General features: G+C 55.9%; 1 protein-coding gene across 7 annotated transcripts in view; it reads left to right on the top strand.

The window, feature by feature from the left end:
- The window catches only part of LOC116942550 (receptor-type tyrosine-protein phosphatase kappa-like), a 180,280-nt gene that overhangs the window by 150,413 nt on the left and 12,336 nt on the right, over positions 1-17,531 (top strand). For 5 of the 7 annotated variants that reach the window (XM_076067180.1, XM_076067179.1, XM_076067181.1 and 2 more), the window contains 7 exons: positions 473-560; positions 2,711-2,787; positions 3,667-3,693; positions 8,046-8,082; positions 8,922-9,019; positions 13,423-13,539; positions 14,320-14,474. In XM_076067180.1, the coding sequence (XP_075923295.1) occupies positions 473-560; positions 2,711-2,787; positions 3,667-3,693; positions 8,046-8,082; positions 8,922-9,019; positions 13,423-13,539; positions 14,320-14,474 (599 nt within the window). The remainder of the gene's footprint in view (positions 1-472; positions 561-2,710; positions 2,788-3,666; positions 3,694-8,045; positions 8,083-8,921; positions 9,020-13,422; positions 13,540-14,319; positions 14,475-17,531) is intronic. The other 2 variants (XM_076067178.1, XM_032954594.2) reach the window with 1 other exon arrangement.

Below are 17,531 nucleotides of genomic sequence, written 5' to 3'. Positions count from 1 at the left end.
GTTTCGTGTTTAAAATTGAAAAATAAAAGACTTCAAAGTGTGCGAGTTTGTCCGGGGAAGTGCGCGTATATGCGTGCGTGCATGCGGGGGGAGCGGCGGCGGAGCGGTTAGCGCACCGCACCATAAACCCTGTGAACTGAGCGTGAGTACCGACTGTGGTGGTGGGGAGTGGTGCTGGCCACGCCCGTTTGCCGTGCCGGCCGTCATAGGTGCTCGCTAACAACGGTTGCCCCAACAATCTATTGAAGGCTATACGGGGGGGGGGGGGGGGGTCTTTGTCTTTGCATGTATTTGTGCATATGTGTGCGTGTGTACGTGTGTGTGTGCGTGTGGCACATGTTAAGCGCGCTTTGTGAAAACGATTCGTGCGCAAAAATGGGAGCGCTGTGCACCTCCTGCACTTGACCTTATACATCTCTCGCCCTCCTCTCGCTTCTCTCTTCCCTCCCTCCCACCCTGCCCATCTCTCCAGAGTTTCTTTGAAGGGCAGTCGGCGTCGTGGACCGTGGCCAAGCGGGAGGAGAACCGTCCCAAGAACCGCTATGGAAACATCATCGCCTGTAAGTGCTTGACCCCGCCAGGTCGCGGATCCCCCCTCGATCTCCCCCCTCGATCTCCCCCCTCGATCCCCCGGGAGGAACTGGGATCACTCGGTGCCACTCATCGCCTCGGGTCACGCGTGAGATCGCTCACTCGGCCGAGAGATAGCGGCGGCGACGCGCGGAGCGTGAGCTGGAGTCCGGTGGGGACGACTTAAGCTCCGTACGCATTTGTTCGTCCCTGCGACTCGAGCGGCACGGGGGGTGCGAGGGATCTTGCGAGGGGCGACAGTGTCGCTTGAGATGGAATTCCAGGTTCCTTCTCCATGCAACGGCGTGACGAACGTGACACTTGCGGTGCCAATGATATTATGTGTATGCAATGAAGGTGGTGATTGTGGTGATGGCGGCGGTAGTGATGATGATGATGATAGTAGTGAACATGACAGGAATGATGGTTGCGCTCATGGACCGAGTGCCCGTTTGCACAGCACACCACGTGGGCACCCGTCTGCCATCAGCGACCGTGTAGACACCTCTGTTGGGCCTTGAAGTTGGACCCTCGGTGATGCCATCCATCCATCACCCATTGTGGGGCCTTGGCCATGGATGGAGACGGCCCTGAGAGTGGGCCCTGGGGTAGGGATGGATGACGCAGCGCTCAGTATGGGTCCTGGGGCGGCCGGACTGCGGCCGGACTTCACTGAATTGGGCCCGGGGCTACTGATGATGGCCCCAGCAGTTTCCCAGTGGGTGAACGCCCCTCGCCCTCCCCCCAATATCCCCCCCCACCCCTCCCCCATCTCTCTCCTCAGCCACGCTCATCATCATTATCACTAAGACTCCACTTATAATTACATTGCAAGAGGAATGTTTTTTCTGCGTTGAACAAAATCCCGATTAGCATTCTCTGCTTTTATTATTTAGCCTTTTTCATATATATGTGTGTGTGTGTGGCGGTGAATCCGCGTCAAGATGGCCGGAGTCCGCTCGCACAACACCGACAAACTCCGCGTGAGCCGTGCCGTGGATATCGCTGCCGTCCTTACCGGAACGAAAACTCAAAAGTGCCAAAAGAAACTAAACTAGCGACCTTGGCCACAAGTGATAGCTCAACGAAGTGGCTTGTCATCCGGCGGACATTTATTGCAGCCAATTACTCCAATCGCTTGACGATGATTCTAAATGTGGAGGGAGAACCTCGGCGTGGAGCGGCACGCACCCGGACCGACCGCGAGAGACCGAGAAAGAGAGGAGCACCGGGCGGCTTGCGCAGGTCAGGGACATGGCCCACCGGCCCCTGCGCCATGGGGGGGGGCCGCCGGCCACCGGCCCCTGCGCCAGGCCGCCTCGTGGCAGCGCTCGCCGGGGGGGGGGGGGGGCCGCCGGCCACCGGCCGAGCCATTACGACGGTGGTGGCAGCCAGGGGACGTGACGAGGAGACGGAGCGATGAAATCGGCCGGCGAGCAAGGTGCTAGAACGGATCGTTGCGTCGCCATACCGTGAGAGACGGTGACGACTTGCAGAGGGAGCCTTCATCCAGCAGTGGATTGATCATGGCCGACGATGACTGTCATTGCAAGTTTGGCAAGCACGGAGGCGCAGCGTGGATCGGCTTCGCGTGCCCTCTTCGTTCACCTGCGTGAAATTCATGTTTGCTCTTTTATTTAAATGCAAATCATCGCAGCGTCTCACTCCGCGGCATCGATGCACGCGTCAACACACGCACAGTGCTCACGGGAGTGGATGTCACCAGCATGGCGTGCCTGGTGAATGTGTGTGTGTGTGTACGTGTGGGGCTCACAGTACTTGCCCCAATGCTGTTGCATGCTATATGGGGGATCTTTACCTTTTAACATGTGTCGGGCACGGTAATGTAGTGGTTGGCGTGCTCCCCTGCGAACCCGGCAACATGGTTTTAATTCCCGCCCATCTTTAACATCGGCGGCGAATGATATTAGAACAAGTGCCGAGCCCATAGGGGGACTCGGCGTAAAACGAGTACCTGGTGTGGAGTGCAATCATCAGCACTGGGGAGACGAAGGTGGCCAGACGCGGTGCCAGTCACAACGTATTCTCGTGAGCCATGCCACTAGCAAGAGGCGCTCGCTAACAGCACTTGCCCCGGGTCTCCATGTAAGCTACGTGGGGGATCTTTGTCTTTGTGCAGACGACCACTCGCGAGTCGTGCTTCAGCCAACAAACGGAGATCCGAGCTCCGACTACATCAACGCCAACTACATTGACGTGAGTGCACGCAGCCCCCCACCACCCCGCCCCCCACCACCCCGCCCCCCACCACCCCGCCCCCCACCACCCCGCCCCCCATCACCCCGGCCCCCAGCATTCTGCCCCCCACCACCCCGCCCCCCACCACCCCGGCCCCCACCATTCTGCCCCCCACCACGCCGCCCCCCACCACCCCTCCCCCCCCACCCCGCCCCCCACCACCCCGGCCTCCACCATCCCGCCCCCCACCACCACCCTGCCCCCCCACTCCCCCTGCCAACCACCGCCACCAACCTGATGGCCCTGCATCATCGCGAGCGTGGTTTAGATTCATGCCGAGGCCCCGTTAGAGAGCAAACTCCGTTTGGAGTAGCCAAGGGGTCCACGTGGAGTAGCCAAGGGGGTCCACGTGGAGTAGCCAAGGGGGCCCACGTGGAGTAGCCAAGGGGGCCCACGTGGAGTAGCCAAGGGGGCCCACGTGGAGTAGCCAAGGGGGTCCACGTGGAGTAGCCAAGGGGGTCCACGTGGAGTAGCCAAGGGGGTTCACGTGGAGTAGCCAAGGGGGTCCACGTGGAGTAGCCAAGGGGGTCCACGTGGAGTAGCCAAGGGGGTCCACGTGGAGTAGCCAAGGGGGTCTGTGTGGAGTAGCCAAGGGGGTCCACGTGGAGTAGCCAAGGGGGTCCACGTGGAGTAGCCAAGGGGGTCCATGTGGAGTAGCCAAGGGGGATTTTGATTAAGAGGTCACGGCACAGGCTCGTATTCCTCTGTCCATAAACCAGGGAAGAGGCAGCCATCCCTTCTCCCCCCGTGTAGCCCAGTGCCCCACCTGCCACCCCAACGTTCATATCTCTGTCTCCTCCTCCTGCTGCTGCTGCTGTGGATGCTGTGGATGGGTAGGTGTGCTGCTGCAGCAGCGGTAACCTGGTGAGTTGGTCCCTCTGTCTCTCTGTCTCTGCGTATGTCCGTCTCTCCGTGTTTGCCTCCCCATCTGTCCATCCTCGCGTTTCTGCCTGTACACCCCCCCTCCCTGCCCCACTCTCGCTGGGTTTCCACTTAGAATTTGGCAGGGATATTTTTGATTTTGCGGATAAGCATTGTTTATATTCTTAGCTCTTTCGGTAAAGTCACGTTGAAGGGAAACAATAAAATAATAAAATATATATAAAACAATAAAAATTCTCACGACGTTTCGACCATAACACAAACTGTCGTTGGTTTTTTCACACCTGATGACGACCGTTTGTGTTATGGTCGAAACGTCGTGAGAATTTTTATTGTTTTATATATTTTATTATTTTATTGTTTCCCTTCAACGTGACTTTACCGAAAGAGCTAAGAATATGAATTACTGCAGTCACGAAAGCTTTAAATCAAAATGTAAGCATTGTTTAGTTATGTTCTGAAGGTTGAATACACAAACAATTGATGAGATGGACACAAAATAAATGGCACATCTTTTAAAAACGTACTAAGGGAGCAGTGTCGCAGTGGTTAGCGCACACTGTGCTTCAATGCTGGAATATTGTGCTTTGATTCCCAGCCGTGGCCTACAGCAGTAGAGAGTGATATACGATCCGGTCCTGCACCACGAGGGTGGTCAAATATGCTCAAATAATCCCCGTGATTGATACGACATGGGGAGGTTTCCATCCAGCAGTGGATTAACAAAGTTACGTTTATATATTTTAAGTGATGCAAATTGGACACGAAATTACAGGAAGGGAAGTGTTTGTTCGGTGTGAGTGCTTCTAATTGGACACCCAGTGAATGTCCGACTCATTTTGTAACTCACGCTGGGGCGTTGGAATAGAGGTGCATGCACAGGAAACCTGCAACGCTGTTGTAAGATAGGGCAAGCCACTTGGGGGTTGGGAATTGGAGGTAGGGATTGGTGGCACAGATGTGCAGCGTGGAGGAAGAGGAGGTGAGGTCACGGAGATGGGCACAGCGGTGGCACACAGAGGTCGGGGACCAAAGGGAAGGGGATACCCCGAGCCAGACGACGTCGCGCCGTAAGCGACAAGCTTCGAGTTCACAAGCACCGCGGGATCTAGCGGAAGGAAGCGATTGCGGGGAGTGGCGGCATCGGCCGTGATGACCACATGCCCTTGAAGCGGTGGAGCACGTCGCGTCCGTGCGGGTGCGGAGCGAGCCAGGCCAAGGTTCGCTCTGCGGTAACGAGAGGGCTTGGGGGATTGGGCGTGGATCGGTGGCGTAGCGGCGTTGGCACGATGAGCCCTGGTGCAAGGAACACAGGGGGGGTGGTGGGGGGGAGAGACCGCCAGTCCAATTCTGCCTCACCCCCACCCTTCTCACTCATGAATCCCCAAGTGTTCGCCATCTCTTAGTCTCATGGTGCACCAATCCACCAGGCTTCTGTCCACGATATTTAATTGATCTACCACGTCATAGCCCGATGCCTGGGCCCTGGAGCAGTCGCACCCCCTGCAGGCACGGCAGCCTGGCCGCCCCCTTGTTCAGTGACCGCAGCGGGGGCCGGGGCAGACAACGGCGGGGGGGGGGGGCGTTAGAATTCGCGCCCAGGTTCGTAGGCAAAGGGGTGGAGGTAGAGTTTGTGCCGGGATCGGCGTTGAGGATGTTCACACCGAAATAATCTCTTGAATATTTAAGACGTGAGCCGCTACACAATATATTCAAGAGCAGTGGGGTTTTCAAGGTCTGGAGAGGGGGAGAGATCTTCGGACGGAATCGGGGCTGTTGTGCTGACGGCGTGCTGGGGGGGGGGGGCAGACAAGTGGACGAGCGTGGGTGGGGTGTGGGAGGGGTCAGGGGGGCAGCTGGGGGCAGCTGGGGGCAGGTGGTGGGGGGTGCGCGAGCATGCCGGCTTGTGATTATGTCTGTGAGTTATACGCTTCCTCCTGGGATGGGACATTTCCATAAGACGAGAGATTCCGCGTGCGTGCCTGTGTGTATGTGTGCATGCGAGCGTGTCTTAAAGTACCCATCCCTCGTGCTTGCATGCGTGAATGTGTCCATTCCTCCGCATGTGTGCGTGCGCCCGTATTTGTTTTACGTACACGTGTGTGTGTGTGTGTGTGCGTGCGTTCACCTCGTGTCACCTTATTCCACCGCCCCTCCCGGTTGCTGTGCACGCACGCGCTGCGTCTTGGCGCGGCACAGTCTCCGTGCGCATTGATACGTCCGAATAGCACAAGCACACGCATGTCGGTCATGTACTGCGTGCACACAGGATGCTCCTTGTTTTTACACCGATTCACGGAGCATCGCACAAGCTCACGATGCCTGTGGAATGCTCGGCGCGTGCGGTGGCCTAGAGGTTGGCACGCCGCACTGTTCACCCGGTGACCTGAGTTCCGTTCCTGGCCACGGCTAACATGAGCGGCGAGTGATATCTGAACCGGTCTTGGGGTCCACGTGCTTCACCGACCCACGCTGACCAGCGTGGTGAAGTATGGCTAAAACAACTTGCGTGACCGACTCGGAGTTTGGAGGCCTTCGTCGAGCAATGGATCGACAATCGTGGGTCGGTGACGTGGCCTAGCTCGTGGTAGCGTGTCGCAGAGGTTCGTGGTTCGAATCCGGAAACGGATAGCGTTCCCACGCAGGTGCACGAATGGCGGGGCTAGGCGGGGGTGCCTCGATGGCCTTTAAACTTCCAGTTGAGAGCCCCCTTCAGGTACGGGGGGGGGCGGGGGGGTTAAACGCAAAGAGCTGTGGGAGGGAATGTTTTTGCACGACGACAGTGAAGGATCGAAAATTGCGGAAGCTGAAACAAGTTTACGACAGAATAATGAAATGTAAGTTAGGCGAGCTGTTTTTAATTAAAGGCGATGTGCGATAATTTAATGTAAATTAGAAATGCGCTTGAAGCGGCATCTTTATCATCGTTATATCAGCCACAAAAACATCTGCCTCCTCCCAGAACCCTAGAAGTGATGGGAGGTGGTGTGGTACACCGTGTACATGGTGTACACGGTGTACACGGTGTACACGGTGTACACGGTGTACACGGTGTACACGGTGTACGTGGTGTACACGGTGTACACAGTGTATACGGTGTACGTGGTGTACACGGTGTACGTGGTGTACATTGTGTACACGGTGTACATGGTGTACGTGGTGTACATGGTGTACACGGTGTACACGGTGTACATGGTGTACATGGTGTACACTGTGTACACGGTGTACATGGTGTACATGGTGTACATGGTGTACACAGTGTACATGGTGTACACGGTGTACATAGTGTACATGGTGTACATGGTGTACACGGTGTACATGGTGTACATGGTGTACACAGTGTACATGGTGTACATGGTGTACGTGGTGTGCATGGTGTACACGGTGTACATGGTGTACATGGTGCACATGGTATACACGGTGTACGTGGTGTACATGGTGTACATGGTGTACGTGGTGTACATGGTGTACGTGGTGTACACGGTGTACACGGTGTACGTGGTGTACGTGGTATATGTGGTGTACGTGGTGTACGTGGTGTATGTGGTATATGTGGTGTACGTGGTGTACATGGTGTACGTGGTATATGTGGTGTACGTGGTGTACACGGTGTACACGGTGTACGTGGTGTACACAGTGTACATGGTGTACACGGTGTACGTGGTGTATATGGTATACATGGTGTACGTGGTGTACGTGGTGTACATGGTGTACACGGTGTACGTGGTGTACACAGTGTACGTGGTGTACATGGTGTACGTGGTGTACACAGTGTATGTGGTGTACGTGGTGTACGTGGTGTACGTGGTGTACGCGGTGTACACGGGATACAACACTGTGCCACCTCCCATCGCTTCGAGGCTTCCGGGAGGGAGCAGGCGGCCCTGGGCGCGTTGCGGGAGCAATCACGGCGTAACGGGCACGGCAGAGCGAACGCCATCGCCTCCGTCCTGGTTCCTCCACGGCCGCGCGCGGCTCCGGTGACCCTCGAGTTGCCGTGCGCTCCACGTGACCCGCGCCGCCCGTTAGCTTCGTTCCCCTGATGGGTCTCCGCATTAATCACCGTCCCCCCGCCTCGCCGCGAGCCCGAGGTGGCGGCAAAGCGATGTCGCCGAGCATCCGGCGAGCAATTTATAAACGCCTCGTTTCCCCGTGTCGCCCTCGCTCTCCGTCTCTCTCCGTCTGTCTCGCTGCTACTGTCTCTCTCTCTCTGTGTCTATTGCTCTCCCTCTCTCTCTCCCTGTGTCTCTGCACGCTCTCCGTCTCTCTCGCCGTGCATCTCTCTCTGACTCTCTCTGACTCTCTCCCTCTCCCCGTGTCGCCCCACTCTGCAGGGCTACCACCGAACTCACCACTACATCGCGACGCAAGGTGAGAGTCGCGCGCTCACATTCCACGATCTCCTGCCGTCGATCATCGTCATCAGCCATGATCAATCCACTGCTGGATGAAGGCCTCCGCAAGCGGTCATCGCTTCTGACGATCCTGCGACGTAATATTTCGTTGCTCCATCTCCGCGTTGGCCTTCTTCACCCCCCTTTGGCCGCATTCCCTCCTTTGACTGCAACACATCATTAGTCTCATCTCTCCGCGTCTATTTGGCTATTTCCACATCTGCTCTGAAGTTTGCGTGACCATTGTAAGCGTCTGGTTTTCGCCGACAGTGTTGTTGGGATTCGTTTTTTTTTTGTTGCGAGCAATTGTAATTGGAGCAGTGAGCGTTGTTTAAAGGGATTGTGTAACATTAAGTTTTCATTCCAGAGCATCTCAGATTACCTAGGGACTCGACACCTGGATCGTAAATCAGAGCCGGTTCCTCCTAGCTTGATACACACGCGTAGGGTCAGTCACGCAGAAATCTATTATTTACAAATGATGCAAATTTAATGCTAACGTTACCTTCAAGCCGACGGAGCGAATGCGAATGTCCGGACGAGACGAGACAGACCAAACAGCAAACATTGATTGAATCGCGACCCTGAATTATGATAATTAATGTCGTCAAGTCTGCGGTGGGAGGTGAATGTATCCATGCAAGGTAAGGTGGAGACCCTGACCCAGGCAGTAGGGGCGATAAGACCGTGAGAGCGGTCCCTGGATGTCCGGCGTGGCCTGTTGGGAGATCACGGAGAAGGAAGGATGGCGTTGTGGTGGCTTTGGCCATCGTGACTTCTTGACCTCGTCATGTTTGTGTCACGGCGTTCACGCAGGGCCCCTCCCGGAGACCGTCTACGACTTCTGGCGCATGGTCTGGCAGGAGCACTCTGCCTCGGTGGTGATGCTCACCAACCTGGTGGAGGTCGGGCGGGTAAGCGGTCGCGCTGCTCACCGCCCACATCGCCAGCCCCTCCTCTCTCTCCACCCCTCGTCGCCTCTTCAGCCTCACCTTCTCGCGCCTCTACTTCGCCTCCCCTGCCCATCACCTTCCGCGCCTTGTCGCCCTCTGACCTCCCTCGACCCCACACCCCCTGACACTCGTGTACTTTCCGTATCGTTGGTTTACGAGCCCTGCTCAGGTAGAACATCCGCCCGCACTGCGCCGTTCTGTACTGCTTCTGCCAAGGAAACGTGGAATTCCCATCGAATGTAGCCAACCGTGCTTATCAGAGGTGCAGGGAAAGACAACAAACTAAACACAGTGGCGAGAACGAGCGAAGTTCCGCGTTGCTCCCCCTGGTGCGGCAAACTCTGCCGACGAGGGGTTAATGTTTTCTCCCTATAGAGAGAGAGAGAGTCCATTAAACTTGCCGGGCCTCATGTTCTCAACAATTTGGCGACATTTGTTTCATAATCTCGACGTGGCGCCGGGCGTTGTTTTTGTTTAAATTAAAGACATTCATTTGGCCGATCTTGTCGCTAAATTATTTTGCGCCTGAGCTGCGAGGGAGGGGCGAAGGGGGAGGGGGGGCCCACCAGCCCCGCCCTTCACGGGGGCCGGACCACCTGCATTATTACAATCCCTTCCGTGGCCGAACCTCTGATTTGCTCTAATGGACTAAGAATGTAATTTTAATTGCAATAAGGGAGCCCCCGTCTCCGCTCAAATGCAGCTTTGCTTTATTCCCCCTTTCATTCGAGGCCCTTGCACTCGTAATGAAATACCCACAAATTGCGGTCAATTATTCATGAATAATAATCTAATCGTGCACACATATAATTTCCGCCCGCTTGTAAGATTTCCCATTAAATCATGAAATTTCATCAGACGCCCGACGCTCAGAAGATCAGGCGATCGGATATCACCCCCCCCCCTCTCAACCCGTGACCCCCAGCGCGACCCTCTATATGACCCCCTTCGCACACCCCTGCCCCCCAAACTCAAATGGTCCTTGCTTAGCATTCACAAGTGTCCACACACGCACGATGTCTAATGCACTTACTTTATCATGCGTATGCACGCACACACACACACACAAGTGCGCACGCAGTCATGCAAGCACGTGCAAGTGTAACAAGACAAAGATCCCCCTTATAGCTTTAAAATGCTGTTGGGGCAAGTGCTGTTCGCAAACACCTATGAAGGCCGGCACGGCACACGAAGGGGTGGGTGGTCAACACCACGCCCGGCCGCCTTTGTCTCCCCAGTGGCGATGTTTACGTATGGCACCAGCTACTCATTTGAGGCTAAGTCGACCTCGGGGAGGCCCAGGACCGATTCAGAATGTTGTTAGCGACGTTGGCCACCGCCCCTTTGTCATACATGTACGAACACATGCGTGCGGCCTCACCCGTGCACTCTCACACGCAGCCACCCTCTCTCGCGTCTACGTGCATGTGCGCGCTCCACGCGTGTTCCATGCGGGGTTGCGATTGGCATGGGAACGGGGAGAGTAATTTTCCGAGCGCTTGGCAGAGCAAGGAAATTATTTTTTTAAAGTGCGTGAAAGCCGTGCACCTCCCGAATCGTAATTCGCTTTTTGGGGGGAGGGCGGCGGGGGTTATTTATTTCATTTCCCCCTCTTCTCTCCCTCCTGCTTCTAACATGATGGATTCGTTAAGGGCGGCGGATTCGCTCCGACCGGAGCCGACCGCCGCATTGCGTGCCGAGCGGCGCCCACAGCAACCGCGATGTCCAGCGGTCGTCGTTTGCCGCTCGAATCGTCGTCTTGGTCGTTGTTCACGCGAGCGAGGAGCGGTGCGCGTGGTGTGCCGCCCTCCCCGTCCCAGCGCTTGGCAAGTGTGGCCAACAGCAGTCGATTGACAAAGGGCTCTAAAGTGTTGTGATCAATTTTCTTCAATTGCGCTTTAGCGGTTATGTCATTATTGCGGCTATTAAATGCGGAACTCCAAAACGTTGCAAAGTGCTACTTGGTGACGGACAGCGGGGCGCAGAAGAGGACATCGCAGAACTACTGCCGAAGTCATTTTTGATTGGTCTCTATGGTAGACGTCAGGAGGAAAGAGGAGAGAGCGCGGTGGGGGGAGGTGGGGTGAGGGGGTGGGTGTTGGTGCGGAGAGGGCAGGGTGCCCTGCCCTGCGGGTGGGAGCAGGGCCATGCCCAACAGGCCCCCCTCCCCTCAGCTGCTCACTCCCCCGCAGCCGTTCTGCTAAACGGCTAAAGGGTCCACAGCGCACGTCGTTTGTGAATTGCAGTACAAGGCGGATTTTTATTCGTTCATTCATTCTGAGACGGAAGTTAATGAAGCCCCCATTCCAGTGCGGCAGAGCAGACAAAGGTCCGCCGTGTAGCCTTCAGAGCCTGTTGGGGAAAGTGCTGTTGGCGAGTAGCACCTATGAAGGCCGGCACAGCACACAAGGGGCCGGTGGCCACTACCACGCCCGGCCGCCTTTGTCTCCCTAGTGGCGATGATTACGCACACCATCCGGTACTCACTTGAGGCTGAGTCGACCTAGGGGAGGCCCAGAACATTGTGAGGTAAGAGTTATTGGTGTTGGTCGTGAGCGGCAATCGAACTCGGGCCGCCGGGTTCGTAGTGCAGCGCGCGGTAGCTCCCCACAAGGGACCGATCCTCCGCTTAGCCTCATGAGCATTGCTGTTAGCGAGCACCTATTAAGGCCAGCAGGGTGGGGGTGGTGTGCACCGTTTACGTTCACCCCATTACCGGCCTAAATGGGCACTCGCTAACTCCGGCGGTGATCCCCGGCGGCTAACCACGTGAGCCAGAGAGCTCCGTCTCACTGGCTCCATCTCGCTGGCTCTGTGCACCACAGAGCGGAGGAGTGCCTCGCGATGATCGCCGTCAGTTTGTCCGTCGGCCTTCCGGCCCAGTCTCAGCCCATGGATCTCGCGTATGGCAGTCTATAGACGCCGACTCGCTTCACACTGGAGGTGGTGTTAACCTAATGACCAAAGTTGGCATTGACACAACCGGTCGCGCTGCCCCCGTCCCCCCAGCTCCCATGATGGTTTATTTGTCCTTACGTCTAGTTTTGTACGAAGAGAACGGTCATCATAATAATCTATCCCAATAGTTATCCTGGGCTCGAGACACCAGATAATGAATCCATGGTGAACATTCTTACAGTGCAGTGCAACTCTCCGTGTCAGACACTTGGAAGCGGATGTCACAGAGCCACCTCTGAGATCCCTTAATCCGAGTGATGTGTGGTCTCCGTAGCAAAACAGACAAACAGACAATTCGCCTCCTTCTCACCTCCGTTCCTCCGCATGCAGCCTGATCGGCCCCGCGGCCTTCTGGTTGGCACACAGTAGAGGGGCAGCACTTTCTTCCCAGCTGCTCGGCCAGAGCGACAAGGTTTGTTTGGCCTCATTGGTGATGGGGCTGGCACCCTCAGCTCACTCCTCTTGGGAACTCGGTTCGGTCGCTGCAGTTGGGCGGCTTGATTCCCCGGATTTGAGCCCATACTCTTGGCGGTGCCGCTCGGCGCTCCGACCTCTGAACCACCCCAAGGGGTTGATCAAGTCTCGGCGCTCAAATTAATGTGGAGCGGTGCTCATCTCCATCGGCAGCAGTGGAAGTTCCACATTCTTGTGACAAGCGCAGGATGGAGGAGCATGCATTGAGTACCACAAAGTGGTGCTCGTTTTATCTACCCTCAGTGGAGGATGAGGATGATAGGGACGATGAATAAGTTGTCAAGTGTCAACCTTCAGCGGGGATTTGAACCTGTACGCCTCAGGTGCAGTAACAGAGATTTTATCATTTTTTTCCAATCTCATTTTCGGAGCTGTGGAATGGAGATGCATGTGGGCGAGCGGCTGATTGCCGCGTATGTGCGTATGTTTGTGTGCTCATTTGCTCAAATGTGGTAAATTGCTAGCGTGCTTGTGTGAGTCAGTGTCGTTTCATCTGTCCTTTCACTGGAATTAGAGAGCTGTGGAATTAGGCCGAGAATAACATTCCACGTCCGTGTCTTCGTGCATGCGGTGTGCGTGTATCCTTTAGTGTGTGCTCTATTGGGAGCAGTAGCGCAGCGGTTAGCGCGCTGCGCTACAAACTTGGCTTCCCGAGTTCAATTCCCGCTCACGGCCAACACCGGTGACGATTACCTGAACCAGTCATGTGCCTCCCTTAGGTCGACTTAGCCTCAACATGAGTACCTTGTGCAGTGTGTAAACATCACCGCTCTGGAGACAAAGGGATGTGCCGTGCCGGCCTTCATAGGTGCCACTCACTAACAGCACTTGCCCCAACAGTCTGTTGAGGCTATACAGGGGATATCTGCCTTTGTGTATATGCACGTGTCCGTGTATATGCGTGCGTTCGTGCATGCGTGTTCTCCTGGCAGGTGAAGTGCTGCAAGTACTGGGCGGACGAGTGCGAGGTTTACAACGACGTCAAGGTGACGCTCGTGGGTACTGAGATGCTCGCCGAGTACATCATCCGCACTTTCAGCATCGAGCGGGTGAGGGTCACGGACACGTGGAAAGTTACACACAGACACACAGACAGTTACAGTACACGCAGACACACCAACAGTTACATACTGACAGTTAGACGCAGACACACGGAGAGTTACACGCAGACACACAGAGAGTTACACGCAGACACACCGATAGTTACACGCAGACACACCAACAGTTACATACTGACAGTTACACACAGACACACAGAAAGTTACACGCAGACACACGGAGAGTTACACGCAGACACACAGAGAGTTACACGCAGACACACCAACAGTTACACGCAGACAAACCGACAGTTACACGAAGACACACGGAGAGTTACACACAGACACACAGAGAGTTACACGCAGACACCGACAGTTACACGCAGACACACCAACAGTTACGTACTGACAGTTACACGCAGACACACCGACAGTTACACGCAGACAAACCGACAGTTACACGCAGACACACCGACAGTTACACGCAGACACACCGACAGTTACATACTGACAGTTAGACGCAGACACACCGACAGTTACACACAGACACACGGAGAGTTACACGAAGACACACCGACAATTACATACTGACAGTTACACGCAGACACACCAACAGTTACACGCAGACACACCGACAGTTACACGCAGACACACCGACAGTTACACGCAGACATCACACACGCAGACACACGGACATGTACAGTTACACACGGACGCACGGACAATTATGGACATGCAGCAGTGGATCAATCATGACTGATAATACTGCGGTCGTGCGTGCGCGTGGAGCAGGCGGGCTGCCCCGAGGTGCGCGAGGTCCGTCACTTCCACTTCACGAGCTGGCCGGACCACGGCGTGCCATACCACGCCACGGGGCTGCTCGCGTTCGTACGCCGCGTCAAGGCGCTCAACCCGCCCGACGCGGGGCCCTGCGTCGTGCACTGCAGGTGAGGAGGGGGGGGAGGTGTGGCTGGCCTCACCACAGGGGCGTGTTGTGCCGGTACAACTCCAGCACTCGCATCACTCGCCCCTGCAGTCCGTTGAAGGGTACACGGTGGGTGCTGTCTCTGTTTCTGCTGTGCGTAGGGGAACGGCGGTGTTACACTATATCTTTTTTACTATTTTTTTGTTCACCAGGTAAGGCCCACGCTCAGCTGCGTAGCGCTTGTTCAGAAGCGACCTGGATATCACAAATCATAGCTCAGCAAAGTGTGGTTTACCGTCACTTGGAAATTCATGGCGGCCAAATACTGTGAATGCAGATTGATTCTAAATGTGGAGGGAAAAACCTTAGGGCCCGGGAGGGAAAATCCACACGACCACGGGGAGAACACGCAATCTCCAAATACACAGCAGTCAGGGTCGGGATCGAAACAACGACCTCCTGCATACCAGGTGATGTAGTTAACATCTCGCCACCGTGGCGCCCATAAGGGTTAGAACATCGCGCAATGAACCACACACACATGTACACAAATACAGAGATGTCCCGTGTTGCCTACATAGTCTGTTAAGGGAAGTGTTGTTAGTGAGCACCCACGTAGGACAGGACGCCACCTAATTGGGCCGGTGTGGCCAGCACCACAACCGGTCACCTTTACGTCCCCCTTGCCGATGTTTTACATGATGTGACACACACTCGGCATTCATTTAAGGCCACCCTCGCGGTGGGAAGCCCAGGATCGGTTTGGACAATCACCACCGATGATCGCCGTGGTCGCGCATCGAACTCTGGTCACTGTCCCGGTTCGTGGAGCGGCGGACTAACCGCTGTAACAGCACACACACACACACGCCGAGAACCACCTCTCACACGAAACACACGTTCTCTTCCTGGTCACGGCTAAATTCAGTGGCGAGCGACATGAGAGCCGTCGTGATCCGTGCTTGGCACGTGCTGGCGGTGGCGGCGGCGGTGGCGGTGGCGGCGGTGGTGGCGACGATGGTGGCGGTGGTGGCGGCGGTAGCGGCGGTGGTGGCGACGATGGTGGCGGTGGTGGCGGCGGTAGTGGCAGTGATAGTGACGGTGCGGGGAGACGCTCCGTCACGACCTTCCCCGACATTGCCGATCTCCCGCCCCGCTGGGCTCCCAGCCAATTAGCGATGCAAATTACACCGTAAAGAGGCCTTAAAGGGATTGCTTCCCAAAATTTGATTTACAAACTGCGCAATTCTCAAAGAGATGCAAACACTTCCCGGCCCTCCTCGAGGGGACCGCTTGCTTGTGTAACGCACTCGCGGCACACGTGTGTGTGTGTGTGAGCGCAGTACACGTGTGTGTGTGTGTGTGCAGTACACGTGTGTGTGCGCAGTACACGTGTGTGTGTGTGACCGCAGTACACGTGTGTGTGTGTGTGTGCGTGCGTGTGCAGTACACGTGTGCGTGCGTGCGCAGTACACGTGTGTGTGCGTGCGCAGTACACGTGTGTGTGTGTGTGTGCGCAGTACACGTGTGCATGCATGCGCAGTACACGTGTGTGTGCGTAGTACACGTGTGTGTGTGTGTGTGCGCAGTACACGTGTGTGTGTGTGCGCAGTACACGTGTGTGTGCGTGCGCAGTACACGTGTGTGTGCGTACGCAGTACACGTGTGTGTGTGTGTGTGCGCAGTACACGTGTGTGTGTGTGTGTGTGCACAGTACACGTTTGTGTGTGCGTAGTACACGTGTGTGTGTGCGTGCGCAGTACACGTGTGTGTGTGTGCGCAGTACACGTGTGTGTGCGTGCGCAGTACACGTGTGTGTGCGTGCACAGTACACGTGTGTGTGCGTACACAGTACACGTGTGTGTGTGTGCGTGCGCAGTACACGTGTGTGTGTGTGCGCAGTACACGTATGTGTGTGTGTGTGCGCAGTACACGTATGTGTGTGTGTGCATGCGCAGTACACGTGTGTGTGTGTGCGCAGTACACGTGTGTGTGTGTGTGTGTGCGTGCGCGTGCGCAGTACACGTGTGTGTGTGCGCAGTACACGTATGTGTGTGTGCATGCGCAGTACACGTGTGTGTGTGTGTCCGCAGTACACGTGTGTATGTGTGCGTGCACAGTACACGTGTGTGTGCGTGCGCAGTACACTGGTGTGTGTGTGCGTGCGCAGTACACGTGTGTGCGCGCAGTGCGCAGTACACGTGTGTGTGCGCAGTACACGTGTGTGTGCGTGCGCAGTACACGTCTGTGTGTGTGTGTGCGTGCACAGTACACGTGTGTGTGTGTGTGCGTGCACAGTACACGTGTGTGTGTGTGCGTGCGCAGTACACGTGTGTGTGTGTGTGTGTGCGTGTGTGTGTGCGTGCACAGTACACGTGTGTGTGTGTGTGTGTGCGTGCACAGTACACGTGTGTGTCTGTGTGTGTGTGCGCAGTACACGTGTGTGTGTGTGTGTGTGCATGCGCAGTACACGTGTGCCCATCGGCGCGTGCTTGTGTGCCGGTCTTGGGCCTCCCCTAGGACAAATTGGCCTCAAATGAGTACGTGTTGCAGTGTGTAAATATCAGCACCGGGAATATAAAGGCAGCCAGGCGTGGTGCTGGCCACATCACCCCCTCATACACACTGCTCGCACCAATTACGTACGAGTTTATGTGGGTCCGCCTGTGTGTGCATGTGTTTGAAATTTTGTTTAATTAAAAATCACAATCAGCACATATAATAGGAAGATCATTTTTCGTGGAGGATTTTGTAAATTATAAAATCCGAGAAGAAATCGGCACATTGTGTGTGAATGACGTGCGCGCGTGTGTGTGTGCGCGCGCGTTTGCCTGTGCGCTAGTGCCCTAGTGTGTGTCTTGTGCATGTCTTCGCATCTGTACTTGTGTATGCGTGTGTGTGCCCGTGCACGTGTCCTCGTCCGCGCGTGTCGGGAGCGCTAGCATAGAGATTAGCGGCATCTGGACCGGTCCTGGGCCGCCCCTAGCGTGTAAACACATCAGCACCGGGGAGACAAAGACGGCCGGGTGCAGTGGCGGCCACACCACCCCGTCACGCGCCAACCTTAAAAGGCCCTCGC

This window comes from Petromyzon marinus, chromosome 15 (genome assembly GCF_048934315.1).
Source record: "Petromyzon marinus isolate PM22_M1 ecotype Great Lakes invasive population chromosome 15, UKy_Petmar_22M1.pri1.0, whole genome shotgun sequence".
In the NCBI taxonomy this organism is placed as follows: Eukaryota; Metazoa; Chordata; class Hyperoartia; order Petromyzontiformes; family Petromyzontidae; genus Petromyzon; species Petromyzon marinus.
The sequence above is the reverse complement of the archived record's forward strand: the minus strand, read 5'-3'. Positions and strand labels throughout refer to the sequence as shown.